Source organism: Loxodonta africana, chromosome 5 (assembly GCF_030014295.1).
Source record: "Loxodonta africana isolate mLoxAfr1 chromosome 5, mLoxAfr1.hap2, whole genome shotgun sequence".
Taxonomy (NCBI): domain Eukaryota; kingdom Metazoa; phylum Chordata; class Mammalia; order Proboscidea; family Elephantidae; genus Loxodonta; species Loxodonta africana.
Genome location: NC_087346.1, coordinates 43,978,176 through 43,995,284, shown reverse-complemented (window position 1 = coordinate 43,995,284; position 17,109 = coordinate 43,978,176). Strand labels below are relative to the sequence as shown.

The following is a 17,109-nucleotide window of genomic DNA, read 5'->3' as shown; positions in this document are numbered from 1 at the left end:
CCCCATTTAGGATGATGTTGGCTGTTGGCTTTGAATAAATGCCTGTATTACATTGAGGAATTTTTATTCTATTTTCTGACAGTTTTTTATCATGAATGGGTGTTGGACTTTGTAAAAAGCCTTTTCTGCATCAATAAGATCATGTGGTTCTTGTTTTTTGTTTTATTTATATGGTGGATTACATTGATTGCTTTTCTAATGTTTAGCCATCCCTGCATGTTGTTGTTAGGTGCCGTTGAGTTGGTTCCAACTCATAGCAACCCTACGCACAACAGAATGAAACACTGCCCGGTCCTGAGCCATCCTTCCAATGGTTGTTACGCTTGAGCTCATTGTTGCAGCCACTGTGTCAATCCATCGCGTCGAGGGTCTTCGTCTTTCTGCTGACCCTGTACTCTGCCAGGCATGATGTCCTTCTGTAGGGACTGATCCCTCCTGACAACATGTCCAAAGTGTGTAAGAAACAGTCTCTGCATCCTTACTTCTAAGGAGCATTCTGGTTGTACTTCTTCCCAGACAGATTTGTTCATTCTTTTGGCAGTCCATGGTATATTCAATATTCTTCGCCAACACCACAATTCAAAGGCGTCAATTCTTCTTCAGTCTTCCTTATTCATTGTCCAGCTTTCACATGCATATGATGCGATTGAAAATGCCATGGCTTGGGTTAGGCACACCTTAGTCTTCAAGGTGACATCTTTGCTATTCAACACTTTAAAGAGGTCCTTTGCAGCAGATTCACCCAATGCAGTGTGTCTTTTGATTTCTTGACTGCTGCTTCCAAGGCTGTTGATCATGGATCCAAGTAAAATGAAATCCTTGACAATGTCAATCTTTTCTTCGTTTATCCTGATGTTAATCATTGGTCCAGTTGTGAGGATTTTTGTTTTCTTTATGTTGAGGTGCAATCCATACTGAGGGCTGTGGTCTTTGATCTTCATTAGTAAGTGCTTCAAGTCCTCTTCACTTTCAGCAAGCAAGGTTGTGTCATCTGCATAACGCAGGTTCTTAATGAGTCTCTCTCCAATCCTGATGCCCCATTCTTCTTCATATAGTCCAGCTTCTCGTATTATTTGCTCAGCATACAGATTGTATAGGTATGGTGAAAGAATACAACCCTGACGCACACCTTTCCTGACTTTAAACCAATAAGTATCCCCTTGTTCTGTCCGAACAACTGCCTCTTGATCTATGTAAAGGTTCATGATGAGCCAAATTAAGTGTTCTGGAATTCCCATTCTTCGCAACGTTATCCATAATTTTTTTATGATGCACACAGTCGAATGCCTTTGCATAGTCAGTAAAACACAGGTAAACATCCTTCTAGTATTCTCTGCTTTCAGCCAGGATCCATCTGACATCAGCAGTGATATCCTGGTTCCATATCCTCTTCTGAAACCCGCCTGAATTTCTGGCAGTTCCCTGTCCATGTACTGCTGCAACCATTTTTGAATGATCTTCAGCAAAATTTTGCTTGCGTGTGATATTAATGATATTGTTCTGTAATTTCCACATTCGGTTGGATCACTTTTCTTGGGAATAGGCATAAATATGGACCTCTTCCAGTCAGTTGGCCAGGAAACTGTCTTCCATATTTCTTGGCATAGACGAGTGAGCACCTCCAGCGCTGCATCTTTTTGTTGAAACATCTCAATTGATATTCCATCAATTCCTGGAGCCTTGTTTTTTGCCAATGCCTTCAGAGCGGCTTGGACTTCTTCCTTCAGTACCATTAGTTCCTGATCATATGTCACCTCTTGAAATGGTTGACCAGTGACTAATTCTTTTTGGTATAATGACTTTGTGTTTTCCTTCCATCTTCTTTTGATGCTTCCTGCATTGTTTAGTATTTTCCCCGTAGAATCCTTCACTATTGTAACTTGAGGCTTGAATTTTTTCTTCAGTTCTTTCAGCTTGAGAAACGCCGAGTGTGTTTTTCCCTTTTGGTTTTCCATCTCCAGCTCTTTGCACATGTCATTGTAATACTTTGTCTTCTCGAGACGCCCTTTGAAATCTTCTGTTCAGCTCTTTTACATCATCAATTCTTCCTTTTGCTTTAGCTGCTCAACGTTTGAGAGCAAGTTTCAGAGTGTCCTCTGACATCCCTCTTGGTCTTTTCTTTCTTTCTTGTCTTTTCAACGACCTCTTGCTTTTTTGTGTATCATGTCCTTGATGTCATTCCACAAGTCATCTGGTCTTCGGTCACTAGTGTTCAATGCGTCAAACCTATTCTTCAGATGGTCTCTAAATTCAGGTGGGCTGTACTCAAGGTCATATTTTGGTTCTTGTGGAATTGCTCTGATTTTCTTCCATTTCAGCTTGATCTTGCCTATGAGCAATTGATGGTCTGTTCCACAGTCGACCCTATTCTGACTGATGATATTCAGCTTTCCCATCGTCTTTTTCCACAGATGTAGTCAATTTGATTCCTGTGTGTTCCATCTGGTGAGGTCCATGTGTATAATTGCTGTCGATGTTTGTGAAAGAATGTATTTGCAGTGAAGAAGTCGTTGGTCTTGCAAAATTCGATCATTCAATGTCTGGCATTGTTTCTATCACCAAGGCCATATTTTCCAACTACTGATCCTTCTTTGTTTTCAACTTTTGCATTCCAATCACAATTATCAATGCATCCTGATTGCACATTCCATCTATTTCAGACTGCAGCTGCTTATTAAAATCTTCAATTTCTTTATTTTTGGCCTTTGCGGTTGGTGCGTAAATTTGAATAATAGTAGTTTTAACTGGTCTTCCTTGTAGGCATATGCATATTTTCCTATCACTGACAGCGTTGTACTTCAGGATAGATCTTAAAGTTGTCATTCCCAGCATAGTAGACTATATGACTGTCTGATTCAAAATGGCCAATACCAGTCCACTTCAGCTCACTAATGCCTAGGATATCAATGTTTATGCATTCCATTTCATTTTTGATGATTTCCAATTTTCCTAGATTTATACTTCATACTTTCCAAGTTCCGATTATTAATGGATGTTTGCAGCTGTTTCTTCTCATTTTGAGTCATGCCTCATCAGCAAATGAAGGTCCCAAAAGCTTTACTCCATCCACTTCATTAAGGTCGACTGTACTTTGTGGAGGCAGGTCTTCCCCAGTCATCTTTTGAGTGCCTTCCAACCTGGGGGGCTCATCTTCCAGCAGTATATCAGACAATGTTCTGCTGCTATTCATAAGGTTTTCACTGGCTAATTGTTTTCAGAAGTAGACTGCCAAGTCTTTCTTCCTAGTCTGTCTTTGTCTGGAAGCTCACCTGAAACCTGTTCTCCATGGGTGACCCTGCTGGTATCTGAATATCGGTGGCATAGCTCCCAGCATCACAGCAACACGCAAGCCCCCACAGTTTGACAAACTGACACATGGGGGCATCCCTGCATACGTCGCATGAATCCCACTTGGTCATGATGAATTACTTTTTTGATATGTAATTGAATTCTACCGGCTAGAGTTTTGTAGAGCTTGTAGAGTTTTGCATTTAAGTTCGTGAGGGATATAGGTCTGTAATTTTCTTTTTTTGTGGTGTCTTTACCTGGTTTTGATATCAGGGATATGCTGGCTTCAAACAATGAGCTTGGGAGTATTACATCCTTTTCTATGCTCTGAAATACCTTTAGTAATAGTGGTGTTAACTCTTCTCTGAAAGTTTGGTAGAACTCTCCAGGAAAGCCGTCAGTGCCAGGGCTTTTTTTGTTGGGCATTTTAAAATTACTTTTTCAATCTCTTCTTTTGTTATGCATTTATTTAGTTGTTCTACCTCTGTGTCAGTTTAGGTAGGTAGTGTGTTTCTAGAAATTCATCCATTTCTTCCAGGTTTTCAAATTTGTTAGAGTACAATTGTTCATAATAATCTGAAATGATTTTTTTAATTTCAGTTGGGTCTGTTGTGATATTGCTCATCTCATTTCTTCTTTGGGTTATTTGCTTTCTCTCCTGTTTTTCTTTTGTCAATTTGGCCAATGGTTTATCAATTTGTTATTAATTTTCAAAGACCCAGGTTTTGGTATTCTTAACCCTTTCAAATGCTTTTCTGTTCTCTATTTCATTTAACCTCTGCTCTAATTTTTATTATTTGCTTTCTTCTGGGGCTTGAGAGTTTCTTTTGTTGTTGTCTATTTGTTCAAGTTGTAGGGATAATTCTTTTTGTTTTTCTTTTTGTATGTGTGCGTTTATTGATATAAATTGGCCTCTGAGCACTGCTTTAGCTGTGTTCCATAGGTTCTCATAGGAAGTGTTTTCATTCTTATTGGATTCTATGAATTTCTGTACCCCGTCCTTAATTTCTTCTATAACCCAGTTGTTTTTGAGCAGGGTACTGCTCAGTTTCCAAGTGTTTGATTTCTTTTCCCTGCTTTTTCTGTTAATGATTTCTACTTTTATAGCCTTTTTATCAGAGAAGATGTTTTGTAATATTTCAATGTTTTGGATTCTGTTAAGCCTTGTTTTATGACCTAATATGTGGTCCAAAGAATGTTCCATGTGTGGTTGAAAAAAAAAGTTTATGTCATGGATTGAATTGTGTTCCCCCAAAAATGTGTGTATGAACTTGGTTAGCCATGATTCCCAGTATTGTGTGGTTTTCCTCCATTTTGTGATTGTAACTTTATGTTGAGAGGATTAGGATGGGATTGTAACACCACACTTAGTCAGGTCACCTCCCTGATCCAAGACAGTTTCCCTGGAGTGTGGCCTGCACCACCTTTTATCTCTCAAGAGATAAAAGGAAAGAGAAGTAAGCAGAGACTTGGGGACTTCATACCAGCAAGAAAGCAGCACAAGGAGTAGAGTGTGCCCTCTGGACACAGGGTCCGTGGCCTGAGAAGCTCTTTGGCCAAGGCAATATTGAAGACAAGGATCTTCTTTTAGAGCTGACAGAGAAAGTAAGCCTTCCCCCAGAGTTGACATCCTGAATTTGGACTTGCAACCTCCTAGACTGTGAGAAAATAAAAAATTTCTCTGTTAAAGCCATCCACCTGTGGTATTTGTGATAGCACCACTAGATGATTAAGACAGAATTTGGTACCGAGAGAGTGGGGTGCTGCCTAACAGATACCTACAATATGGAAGTGGTATTGAAACTGTGAATGGATAGAGTTGTGACAGTGGCAGAGGGCCAGTGCAGCAGATAACTTGCAACAGCAGAGAAGCTGCAACAGCTGGGAACCGGCAGCATCAGAATCAGGAGACCAGCATGAGGTGGCACTGAAGCCAACCCATGGAGAGAGCTGTGTGTTTGTGCGCTGGAGGCTTCCTGGCAAAGTGGGGTTCCTCCGGCCACTTATCAGTGGAGCTACTGAGCTTTGGAACACTTTCCCCAGCAGGGCAGATGTGCATTTGAGTCCCGAGGAGTTGAGAGCTCAAGAAACCAGGAAAGAGAAGCTGAAGGGACAAGGAACACAAGAAGCTGAGCTGCCTCAGTCTCAAAAGGTATGGCCATGACCTCGGTGTTTCAACGGGTGGAGCCATGGCCTCTGGTGTTTCTAAGGATAGAGTTGCCACTCAGAGGGACTGGAAAAATGGTACACCTAAAGCCCAGGGAGCAGAGTTGAAGTCCTAGTAGGGTTGGAAGGTAGAGCTCAACCCCGGAGCTGAGGGGCCTCCGCTCAGATTCCAGAGAGTGTGGCCAATACCTAGAGGCTAGAGGGCAATGTTATTGTGTAAATTGTCTCAGAGAGCAGAGGATTATTTTCCAAAGCTTTGAGGGCTAATGTAATGTGTTCTGCTGACTTGCTTGGTGCCTGTTATGGCTTCTTTCCCTTCAGTTTCTCCCATTTGTAATGGAAATGCCTAGCTTGTGCCTGTTCTGCCATTGTACCTTTGGAAGCAGCTCACTTGTAGATTTCACAGATGAAGATGGATTTTTTATTTTGGACTTTAAGACTTTTGTTTTATGATGGGGTGAATATGTTTTGCATGTTGCAAGGATGTGATTTTTGGGGGGCCAAAGGGTGGAATGTCATGGATTGAATTATGTCCCCCCCCCAAAAATGTGTGTATCAACTTGGTTAAGCAATGATTCCCAGTATTGTGTGGTTGTCCTCCATTTTGAAATTACAATTTTATGTTGAGAGGATTAGGGTGGGATTGTAACACCACCTTTACTCAGGTCACCTCCCTGATCCAAGGTAGTTTCCCTGGAGTGTGGCTGGAGATAAAAGGCAAGGGAAGTAAGCAGAGAGTTGGGGACTTCATACCACCAAGAAAGCAGCACCAGGAACAGAGTGCGTTCTTTGGACACAGGGTCCCTGCACCTGAAAATCTCCTTGACCAGCGCAGGATTGAGGACAAGGACCTTCCTTTAGAGCTGACGGAGAGAGAAAGCCTTCCCCTGGAGCTGACATCCTGAATTTGGACTTGAAACCTACTAGACTGTGAGAAAAAAAACAAAAAAAAACCCTCTTTGTTAAAGCCATTCACTTGCGTTATTTCTGTTATAGCAGCATTAGATGACTAAGAGTATACTTGGCTGTTGTTGGATTGGGTGTTCCGTAAATGTCTATGAGGTGAAGTTTGTTGACTGTGGCATTTAGATCTTCCGTGTCTTTATTAAGCTTTCTGGATGTTCTGTCCTCCACCAAAAGTGGTGGTTGAAGTCTCCTACTATTATTGTGGAGCTGTTCTTCTCATTTTTCAATGCTATTAAGAGTTTGTTTCATGTGTCTTGAAGCCCTGTCATTGGGCGCATAAGTATTTAATATGGTTATATCCTCCTGGTATACTGTCCCTTTAATCATTATATACTGTCCTTCCTTATCCTTTATGGTGGATATAACTTTAAAGTCTATTTTGTCAGCAATCAACACTGCTACCCCTGCTCTTTTTTGATTGTTTGCTTGATATATTTTTTTCCCATCCTTTGAGTTTTAGTTTGCTTGCGTCTTTAAGTTTAAGGTGTGTCTAAGCATATAGACAGATCGTGTTTTTTTTATCCATTCTGCCACTCTCTGTCTCTTTATTGGTACATTTAGTCCATTTCCATTCAAAATAATTATGAGTTCGGGGCTGTCATTTTGATGTCTTTTTTTGTGTGTTGTTGACAGTTTTTTTCCCACTTTTTTGTGCTGAGTAGTTTATCTTTATATATTGTCTTTTCCTCTTATTTGTTGTTATTGATTTTGTTTCTGCTGAGTCTTTATTTTTTTCTTGCATTTTATTTTGATGAGTAGGATTGTTAGTCTCCTTTGTGGTTACCCTTAATATTTACCCCTATTTTTCTAAGTTTAAACCTAACTTTTATTTCTTTATATTGTCTTGGATTCCTCTCCATATGAAAGATCCATAACTACCTTTTTTTAGTCCCTCTTTATTGTTTTAATGTTGCCATATTTTACATAATGACATGACTGTTTCCCCGTTTTGAGCATTTTTTAATCTTGATTTATTTTTGTGATTCCCTATCTGGGTTGACATCTGGTTGCTCTGTCCTCTGTTATAGTCTTGGCTTGAGACCTGTTATTATTGATTTTGTAACCAGAGAACTCCCTTTAGTATTTCGTGTAGTTTTGGTTTGGTTTTTACAAATTCCCTAAACTTCTGTTTATCTGGAAATGTCCTAATTTCTCCTTCATATTTGAGAGACAGCTCTGCTAGATATATGATTCTTGGCTGGCAATTTTTTCCTTCAATGCTTTGTATAAGTCACCCCATTGCCTTCTTGCCTGCATAGTTTCTGCCAAGTAGTCCGAGGTTATTATTGACTTCCTTTGTAGGTGACTTTTTGTTTATCCCTAGCCGCTCTTAAAATTCTCTTTTTAGCTTTGGTTTTGGCATGTTTGCTTATAATATGTCTTGGTGACTTTCTTTTGAGAGCTACCTTATGTGGAGTTCGATGAGCATCCTGGATAGGTATCTTCTCATCTTTCACGATATCAGGGAAGTTTTCTGCCAACAAATCTTCAACAACTGTTCTGGTACTCCAATCATTCATAGGTTATTTCTCTTGATAGAATCCCACATGATTCTCAGGGTTTCTTCATTTTTTTTTTAATTCTTTTATCTTGTTTTCCTTAGAATATACTGGTGCCAAGTGTTTTAGCTTCAATCTAATTCTGCCTTCCAATTCCTCAATTCTGCTCCTCTGACTTTCCGTTGAGTTGTCTAATTCCGTATTATTGTTAATCTGAATTTCTGATTGGGGTCTTTCTATGGATTCTTGCAGCCTATTAAATTTTTCATTACGTTCTTGAATAACCTTTTTAATTTCTTCAACTGCTTTATCTGTGTGTTCCTTGGCTTGCTCTGCATTTTGTCTGATCTCGTTCCTGATGTTTTAAAGAATCTTCATTTGGACGACTCCTTGATCCTTTGTTTTGAGAGCTTGCTGAAGCAGCTTCTTTATGTGATTTGATATTGACTGTTTTATCTGAGCCATCTCTAAGCTATTGTATTGTTTGCTTACTGTATCCTAGCTTCTTCCTTTATTTTGTTTTGATATGCTCAAATAGGCTGCTTGAGTGAGCTAGCTTATTTTCACCTTTGAAGCTCTAATATCCTGTCACCAGATGCCTAGAGGTGTTACCAGGTATGAGTCTAGGGGTCCATTCACTTTTCTTGTGTGGATTCAGCTCAGGTGTCCAGGTAGTTGGTCATCAAGTGTGTTGTACAGGCTCTGTCCTACAGTCTTAGAGGGGCAGGGGTGATTGGTGTACATACAGGTATCTTGTAGCAGGGGTCATGCTCTGAACAAGGCAGTGGCCTGGCAACCATCCCCCAAGTGTCTTGAGGGAAATTGCATCCCTGTTCCCTAGAGTGCACAGGTGGGTGGGTTCTGCAGCCAGACCATGGGCATCCAATAATTTTGTTTGTAAGGATTGTACCACCTCCTGGGACCCCTGTTGCAGATGGCTAGGTGATATAGGTGGAGCCACCAGTCCTTAGGCCCCTCATGTAGGTAGGTGAGGACCCTGTTTAATAGGCAAAGTGGTGTTAAACATCAAAATCCCAGCTCTCCATTGCACAGCTGAAACAGTTGCAGTCTGCCAACAAGGGCCTATTCTCCTGAAACGGGCCCACAAAGGTCCATGCGGGGGTGAAACGTATTCAAATTCTGCAGACCGTTTGTGCCTGGACAAGAGCTGCTTCTGTCTTGAGCTCCCCTGTTTAGTGGAGCTGGCAGATTATCTTTTCCCCCAACTGTTAATTTATTCTTTCTCCAAGGCTGGAAGAATGGCTTAGGGTGTGCAGCAGGACCTATCTCAGATCCAGGGAAGTCAAAAGCCACTGAAGCCAGCTTGGCGGCTGGGGGTGTGATAAAATAAATGCAAGTTCTTAGCTTTTGCCTAGAGTGCCATTTTTCTCTGGTTCCAGAGGTGTGAGTGGGCTGTGCAGCTTGCTGTCTCCCTGAGGAGAATGCTACTGCCAACCCCACCATGGTCACTCTAGGGGATCATGCCTGAGGGTTTCTGCCATGTCAGGTCTGGCAACTCCTTGCTGCTTCTGAACCCTCTCTCCCTCCCTGCTGCCTCTCGGTCTGTTTTCAAACTTTGCCTTTGATGTTCAGGGCTCCTAGCTTGTCATATATATTATCGTTTCACTTGTTTTTTTTGGTCTTTGTTGTAAGAGGGATCACTGGAAGAGTCTGACTACTCTGCCATCTTGGCCCTGCCTCCCCATGTTATTCCATATTACTTATAAAATATATAAAGGAGGCAAGTGCATTTTCGATTATACGCATATTAGTTGTATTATGTTAGGTACCAAGTATGATTTTACTATTGTCTCTATTTAGAGGTTATTTTTTAAGGAGATGTGCACAGGTGCTAAGCTGACAAGGGGTGGACTGTGATAGTTAATTTTGTGTCAATTTGGCTAGGCTGTGATTCTCAGTGGTTTGGCATGCGTTATGTAATCCTCCTCCATTTTGTGATCTGATGTGAGCAGCCAATCAGTTGGAAGGAGAGTTTCCTTGAGGGTGTGGCCTGAATCCGATATATATATATAGATGTTCTGGCAAAGCTCGCTCACTCTTTCTGATCCTGCGATCATCTCGTCATCCTCTGACCTCTGGTTCTTGGGACATGAGAATCCTTCAGCCTGCTGTCTGACCTGCAGATTTTGGATGCACCAGCCCCTGCAACCCTGTGAGCCAGGAGCCTACTGCCTGACCTGCAGATTTTGGGTTCCTCAGTCCCTGCAACCACATGAGTCAGAAGAAGCCTCCAGCCTGGCACCTGGCTCATGGATTTGGGACTTGCCAGCCTGTATAACTGTGTGAGCTATTTATTTGAAATACATCTGTCCCTCTATGTATATATATATATACACATACATACATATACACTTCACTGGTTTTGTGACAAATGAATTTTAAAATAGCATAAAAGGAAGCATGTCTAAAAACAGAGGGCTGGATAAATAAAATCATTGTAATTGGCTGACTTCTGGACTCATATAAATAAATCTCCCCTAATCTTTCTGCTAACCAAGAGGTTGGCAGTTCAAATCCACCAGGCACTCCTTGGAAACTCCATGGAGCAGTTCTACTCTGTCTTACAGGGTCGCTATGAGTCAGAATCGACTCGACAGCAGTGGTTTTTGGCGGGGGGCGGGGGGAATCTTTCTGCACAATTCAATCTTTTGCAGCCAGGTACTTAAAAAGGAGGAAAGAGCCCTATGTAATAGGTATTCTGAATGTAGAAGAGGAAGTATTGACATCTTTCCTTTCAGGGTGAACCTGGATACCTTTAGTCTTGGCATTCAGAATATGGCTGACAAGAGGCAATGTTGGACCTGACATAAAGAGAGCTCATTTAATACATTTTGACTGAAGGAAAGTAAGGCTTATACTTTCAGTCCTGGGCCCCTACCTCGTCTTACGATGAAGAATAACCTAGGAAGTGGGGTATGTTCTCAATAGATCATCTGTACAGGGTAGATGTCAGGTCAACCACAGAAGCCCTCATCTGTGGCTAGAGCTTAGACATTTTATAAAGCTCTTCCACCTTCTGCCACCATGACCATCCTGACTCCTGTCAGAGCACACTCATCTCTTCACTGTTTCAGTTCCCGCAAGGTTGTGACATCCTAAGCGGAGGCTGATCTTTCATTGGGTCTTAGGACATAACACAGGGTGTGAGAGTCTCAGGGTGTACATATGATCATGGGCTTAATTAACTACTTTGTCCAACAGACTTTGCTAACTTAGACATCAAAAGGTATTCTCATGAGGTGTAATAAACTTTTTCCTTACAAACAGTCTATTTTAAGTTAAAAACACTTATATTCAACACTACACTTAGTATGACATTTCTTTTTGTTTTTCTAATGGGAGGTAATAACATTCTATATATGAGTCCACTATATAGGTAGATACCTGGTTTTCTTTCTCTTTTTCTTAGGGGGAGATAATCACAAACAGAATATTGAGAAACTTCCAATATAATCCATTCCTTGATCATCTAAACCAGTGGGTTTAAAACTTTAGTTTATAAGACTTATGGGGAGAAAAGAGAACATATTTGTGGCCCCACTTCTAGGACTTCTGAATTGGTAGGCTTTCAGAGTAAGTCAGAAATCTACTTTAAGAAGCACTCTAGGGGATTCCGATGCAAGTGTTTCACGTTGTTGCTGTTAGGTGCTGTTGAGTCGGTTTCAACTCATAAAGACTCTATGTACAATGGAACTAAAAAAAGCTGCCTTGTGTTTCATAGGCTCCACTAAAAATTACTGATACACATATTGGACAGAATGCAGAAAGAAGGATGGAAAGAACAGAGAATAATCAGAATTTAAATATTTCACCCACCATATAATAGTTAAATTTTTAAAGCATATTGAACCTCTCTTTTCTCTTTTCCTATCTTTGCTCCTTATGAATACCATCTAAATGTTTTTTTAATCTATTATCTCCATTCCATTACCACCCAAGAGAATAATAATAAGTAATAAATATTAACAAGCAGTCACAAGGTATACCTTACCCTTTAGTGTCCTGGTGGTGCAGTGGTTAAGCATTTTGGCTGCTAACCAAAAGGCTGGCAGTTTGAATCTACCAGCTGCTCCTTGGGAATCATATGGGGCAGTTCTACTCTTTCTTATAGGTTCACTGTGAGTCAGAATCGACTCAAAGGCAATTTTTTTTTTTTTTTAATGGCAAGGCAACAAACCCCTTTCTGGAAAAAAAAAAAAAATCAACCAATGTTGCTATTAATAAGTACATAAACTGCTAAAAATGCATACAGCTGTCGATGGAAGAAGAGATTTTATAAAGTAATTCAGTTTGCTCCTTCTGTATGATGCCAGAGCAATACTAAATACACCACATATGAAATGATTCTGTATGTGAAAAATATATAAAAGGTCATAAAATGTCTGATATTTGCAATTATTAAAAATTTGAATAAAATGAAAGCTACATAGTACACCCCTTTGATTTTTTTGCATCCGTTGGTACTGGCTGTTGGTGTTGCTTAAAATCCCCTTAAAATTTGGCCTCCTAAGTTGTTGTAGGCAGTTTTAACAATCATCCACTGTATTTTTATCCCAGGAGCATTCCTTTGTGTTTAGTATAAAGGTTACTCAATTTAATTGTTCCATGGGGATGGGCTGGCAAAAATTAGATAGGTAATCTGGAAGATATTCCACAACGATCAAGAAATACTCAATGAAACATAAAAGTCACCATAGTAATAATGATGACTGTAGCAATGTGGAAAATGCTTATGACATAATGAAAATTAAAATTCCAATATTTTATATTTATTAAGATTATAACTATGTACAAATCATACACTATAAAGACAACTGTGGTGAATTAGAGGGATTGCCAAGTGGTTAAGGCATTGGACTTCAGATCCAGTGGGCTAGTGCCTGCATGGGTTCAAACCCCACTCTCAGTAGATCAACTTGTCGTGGTCTCTGTGGTGGAACTGGTTAGCGCATTTGGCTGTTAACTGAAAGGCTGGTGGTTCGAGCCCACCCAGGAATGCGATGATCCACTCTTATAAGGAACTCTGGTAGTGCAGTGGTTAAGTGCTGGGCTGCTGCCTCAAAGGTCAGTGGTTTGAACCCACCAGTCGCTCTGCAGGATAAAGATAGTCTGCTTCTGTAATGATTACAGCCTTGCAAACCCTATGGGACCATTCTCCTCTGTCTTATTAGGGTCCTTATCAGTGGGAACTGACTCAATGGCCGCAGGTTTTTTTTTTTTTTTTTTCTGGCTAGAGTACTATAGAGAGATTGGTTTGTCTCTTCTGTAAGGCTTACTAACTAGGCAGCATCTGGATCCTACTAACTCCTAGAAGAAAAGGAGCTAAATACTAGGTGTGAGTTGTCCCACAAAAAGCCAAGCAGACATGGTTTCTCTCTTCGAACTTCAATAGGACTAAATAGGTCACATGCCACAAGCCCATTAACCTATACCTTGATAATCTAATTTACTGTTTACAAATACTGCAATAGTAGTTGTTCTCTATTTTCTATCTTTCTATAAAAAAAAAAAAATAGGTTATATTATTTTCACAATTTAAAAAATCAATATATCTATAAAATTATATAAAATTAAAAATAATATATTTTCCCATTATACCCTTTCAAATTCTTCAAAGAGGTTCACACATTGCCAAAGACACCTCGAGTGAACATTGCTATATTACCCTTGGGCTAATCACTTAAACTCTATGTGTCTGTTTCCTCTTCTCTAAAATTGGGATGCCCTGAGCTTTGGCTACATCACAAGGTAGCTGTTTGTGAGACGCAGCATGCATAGTGCAAAAACCATAGGATTTAGAGCCAGATAGTGATGAGTTCTAATTCTGGCTCTGAAACTTACTAGCTGTGTGACCTTGAGCAGGTTATAGAACTTCTCAAACCCTTAAGTATTAAGTGGGCAATATCCACCTGACAGGGCATATGAATGTAAAGCACCTAACAGTGCCTGATACACAACAGAAGCACAGTAAATGGTAACGATTATATCATAACAGTGCTATTATTATCTCAAAACATACTGCGCAAATGCAAAGTGTTGACCATAATAATAGAAAGAAAAAGGAGAGGAAAAGACATGAAGAGAAGTGACGAGAAGAGCAGCACAGTGCCGGGAGTGTGAAAGTACAGAAGCGCCTGAAGAGTAAGTAGCACGACAGGGCCGGGGGGGGGGGGGGGGGGGGGGGCGGGGCGCGTGGAACTCCTGAGGAAATGAGAAGTGCGGGCTAAAGTACAGCCTGATTTTCATTCTCAAGAATAGGCGAAGCCAGTGAAGGCATTTTATGCAAGAAAAAAAAAAGACATGACCTATGTTTTAGATAAACTACTGTTTGGAAATGTGCAGGATAGGATGGAAGGAGAAAAGCTGCAGGCAGCACAACCACTCGGTTTGGAGAAAAGAGAAGTCATCACTGAGCTAGAGAAACGGGGATGAGGTCGGAGGGCTGGATCTGAGAAGCATGGAGAACAGATAGGAAGCTGTTATAAGAATTCATATGAAGTAACAGAAAAAAACAGCATGGTATGGGCTGTAATGAAATGAAGTGAGCAGTTAAACATTGCAATGATCTTCATGAATACTATAATTTCAAGGTTTCAAATAGGGGCCTAACAGAATGTTAATTCAATTCTTCATAAAAAGGCACAAGGAAAGAGGAGCAGCTATGTAAGGCAAAATAATGAGTTCAGTTTTAGAAAGAGAGGTCAAAGGCATTTAAAGAGATGTCCAATAGGCAGAACCTAGGACAGAGACCTGGGTTTCTTATGTATATTTGGGAGTTCAAGAGATGAGAACTGAAATTAAGAGAACCAGATGAGAATCAAAGCGAGTTTAGGGCCTGCAATATCATAAATTACAGGAAAGAGCTTTAATAAATATAAACACATCTGCACAGGCACTAATAGGAGAGACAGAGGCTGGCTAAATGAAGCCTCCACCAGCATACAGATAATCTGGAATGAAAGTAAGAACAATAGTATCTACAAAAACCATATTAACTTACTAATAATTTTTACATTAAGCTATCAAGATAGAAGGTAATAAAAAATCATTGGGTTCCTTTAGGTATAGAAATGAGAACTGGTCGAAACTCAGTACTTCTAAATTTCTACTATGAAATTAAACCAAATCTTCTTTCCATACCAATAAATATCCAAAGGAGACTAATTAAAAAATTTCAATGTTTATTTACATACTACATATTTCAAGAAATGTGGGGGAAAAAAAGAAGTTTCAACAGGAAGTCAGCAAATGCTTATATACCTGCCTGTCTCTAACACTTAGGGGAACAGGACGATTGGAGTCTTGATTGCAGGATTTGAAATGTCTCAATCACTTGTCAAGGAAGTGCCACACTTGCTCTGTGTTTAAAATGGAAGAGGAAGGTATTAGGGAAGGGGAGAAGAGGAAGAAGGACCAAGGAAGGGAGGGATAAGACAAATTTCATTTAGACCTTCAGGAAGCATTTAGGCAGATAAAAACAGTCACGAACTTAATATTTGACATTGCTCTATTTAAAGCTATTTCCCTAAGTTTTCTCATTTGGCTCAAGCCTTACATAAAACTACATTAAAAATTTCAGAATCTTCCACCTTGATTCCATACATCTTTCCAGGTCATTGTAGTCCCTACTGGAGCCCTGGTGGTGTAGTGGTTAAGAGCTCAGCTGCTAACCAAAAGGTCGACAGTTCAAATCCACCAGGAGTTCCTTGGAAACCCTATGGGGCAGTTGTACTCTGCCCTATAGGGTCACTATGAGTTGGAATTGACTTGATGGCAATTTTTTTTTTTTTTTTAAGTCCGTACTGAGCAATACTGAAGTTAGTACCCTAGCTATAGCATGACAGGTCTAGAAAAGCTGTAGTATAAAATTTGACTGCCTGTCAAATACCCCAAATAGAATAGTACTTCAGAGAAACAATCTGTTAGAGTACCATGTAAGGAATACAGCTTGCTGTTCCATAAAATCATGTCTGTGGATTTGCTCCTTTTCTAAACATTTTACAACTTGACTCAGCAAATAAATATTTTTCATTTTTCCTACAAATTTGCACACTGAATATTCTTCTAATATTTTACATTAAAACAAAAGGCCAAAAGACTTGCAATATTTTGAAAGAAAAGTGATACGAGAATATGCTTGTATTTTGAAATTTTTACCACAGAACATTTTTACTTATTTCTCAAAACAGCTTCAAATAATGATAACAAAAAATATGGAAAGCATTTTTAAGCCTGCTAAAGATTTTTTTTTTTAAATCCTCAGTTAAAATGAATGGCTCATTAAAATCATGGGTGATAATAAAATTTCCCAGATTCAGATAATTGGACTCTTTTCAGATTTATCAGAACCAGTTGGAACCTCTTGGTACTTCATCAAAAAAAGTCACTGCATAATCAAACCATTTTCCTAGACTAAAAGTAATAAATGTCCTCCCACTTATTTCCTGAAATTAATTTAGTCTATTTATTTTTGGTTCCTTTTTTTACTGTTATGAGCAAATTAATACACTTTGCTCTTTAAGTATCAAAATATACCATACCTTCTTCATCATTTTCTTTATTCAATGAAGTTGGAACCTGAAAGATAAGAACAGAGAAAGGATCTCTTCTTATAATGAATATGTGGAAACTGTATCCAGAAGTTTTTTTTTTTCATGAAATTATAGAACAAAGTTTATACACAATGGCTCTCCAACTTGAAAAAGCAATTATCCCTTTTTGCCTATTGATTATCATTGCTCATTCTTTCAGTTAAGAAGTCAGATTTAGTCAAATGTAAAAAATATGCATTAAAATACCTTCTCTCATTAATCCATGGGAAATACTGAAGACCTTTTAGTTATTAATAAATTAAAAACATCTTAAATGAAATTTTAATTAAAAAAAAATTGAAAGCATGTTTGAAAATGTTTTTCTCATTAACCCATGGGAAATACTTTAGGCCTTATTGCTGAGAATGTGAAGAGAAGAGAGAGAGGCTTTCTTTCAAATGCTTCCTTGCCTGAGATCTCTGAGAAGAAAAATCACACACACACGTATGTGCGCCAACACACACACGCGTTATATAACTTATTTAGCTGTCTTCTGGAACCTTTAAATTAATTTCTGTTTATTTCGATGTCTAAGTCAAGACCTTAGAATGGATGTAATATAATCTATGGTAGATAAG

General features: G+C 39.4%; 1 protein-coding gene across 3 annotated transcripts in view; it reads right to left on the bottom strand.

Annotated features, from left to right (window-relative positions):
- Window positions 1-15,102: 15,102 nt before the first annotated feature.
- The window catches only part of PPA2 (inorganic pyrophosphatase 2), a 141,510-nt gene continuing 139,503 nt past the window's right edge, over window positions 15,103-17,109 (bottom strand). The window contains exons 10-11 of one of the 3 annotated variants that reach the window (XM_010590484.3): window positions 16,481-16,517; window positions 15,103-15,298 (exon numbers count right to left, since the gene is read on the bottom strand). In XM_010590484.3, the coding sequence (XP_010588786.2) occupies window positions 15,270-15,298; window positions 16,481-16,517 (66 nt within the window). In that variant the 3' untranslated portion in view covers window positions 15,103-15,269. The remainder of the gene's footprint in view (window positions 15,299-16,480; window positions 16,518-17,109) is intronic. The other 2 variants (XM_003410473.4, XM_064285486.1) reach the window with 2 other exon arrangements.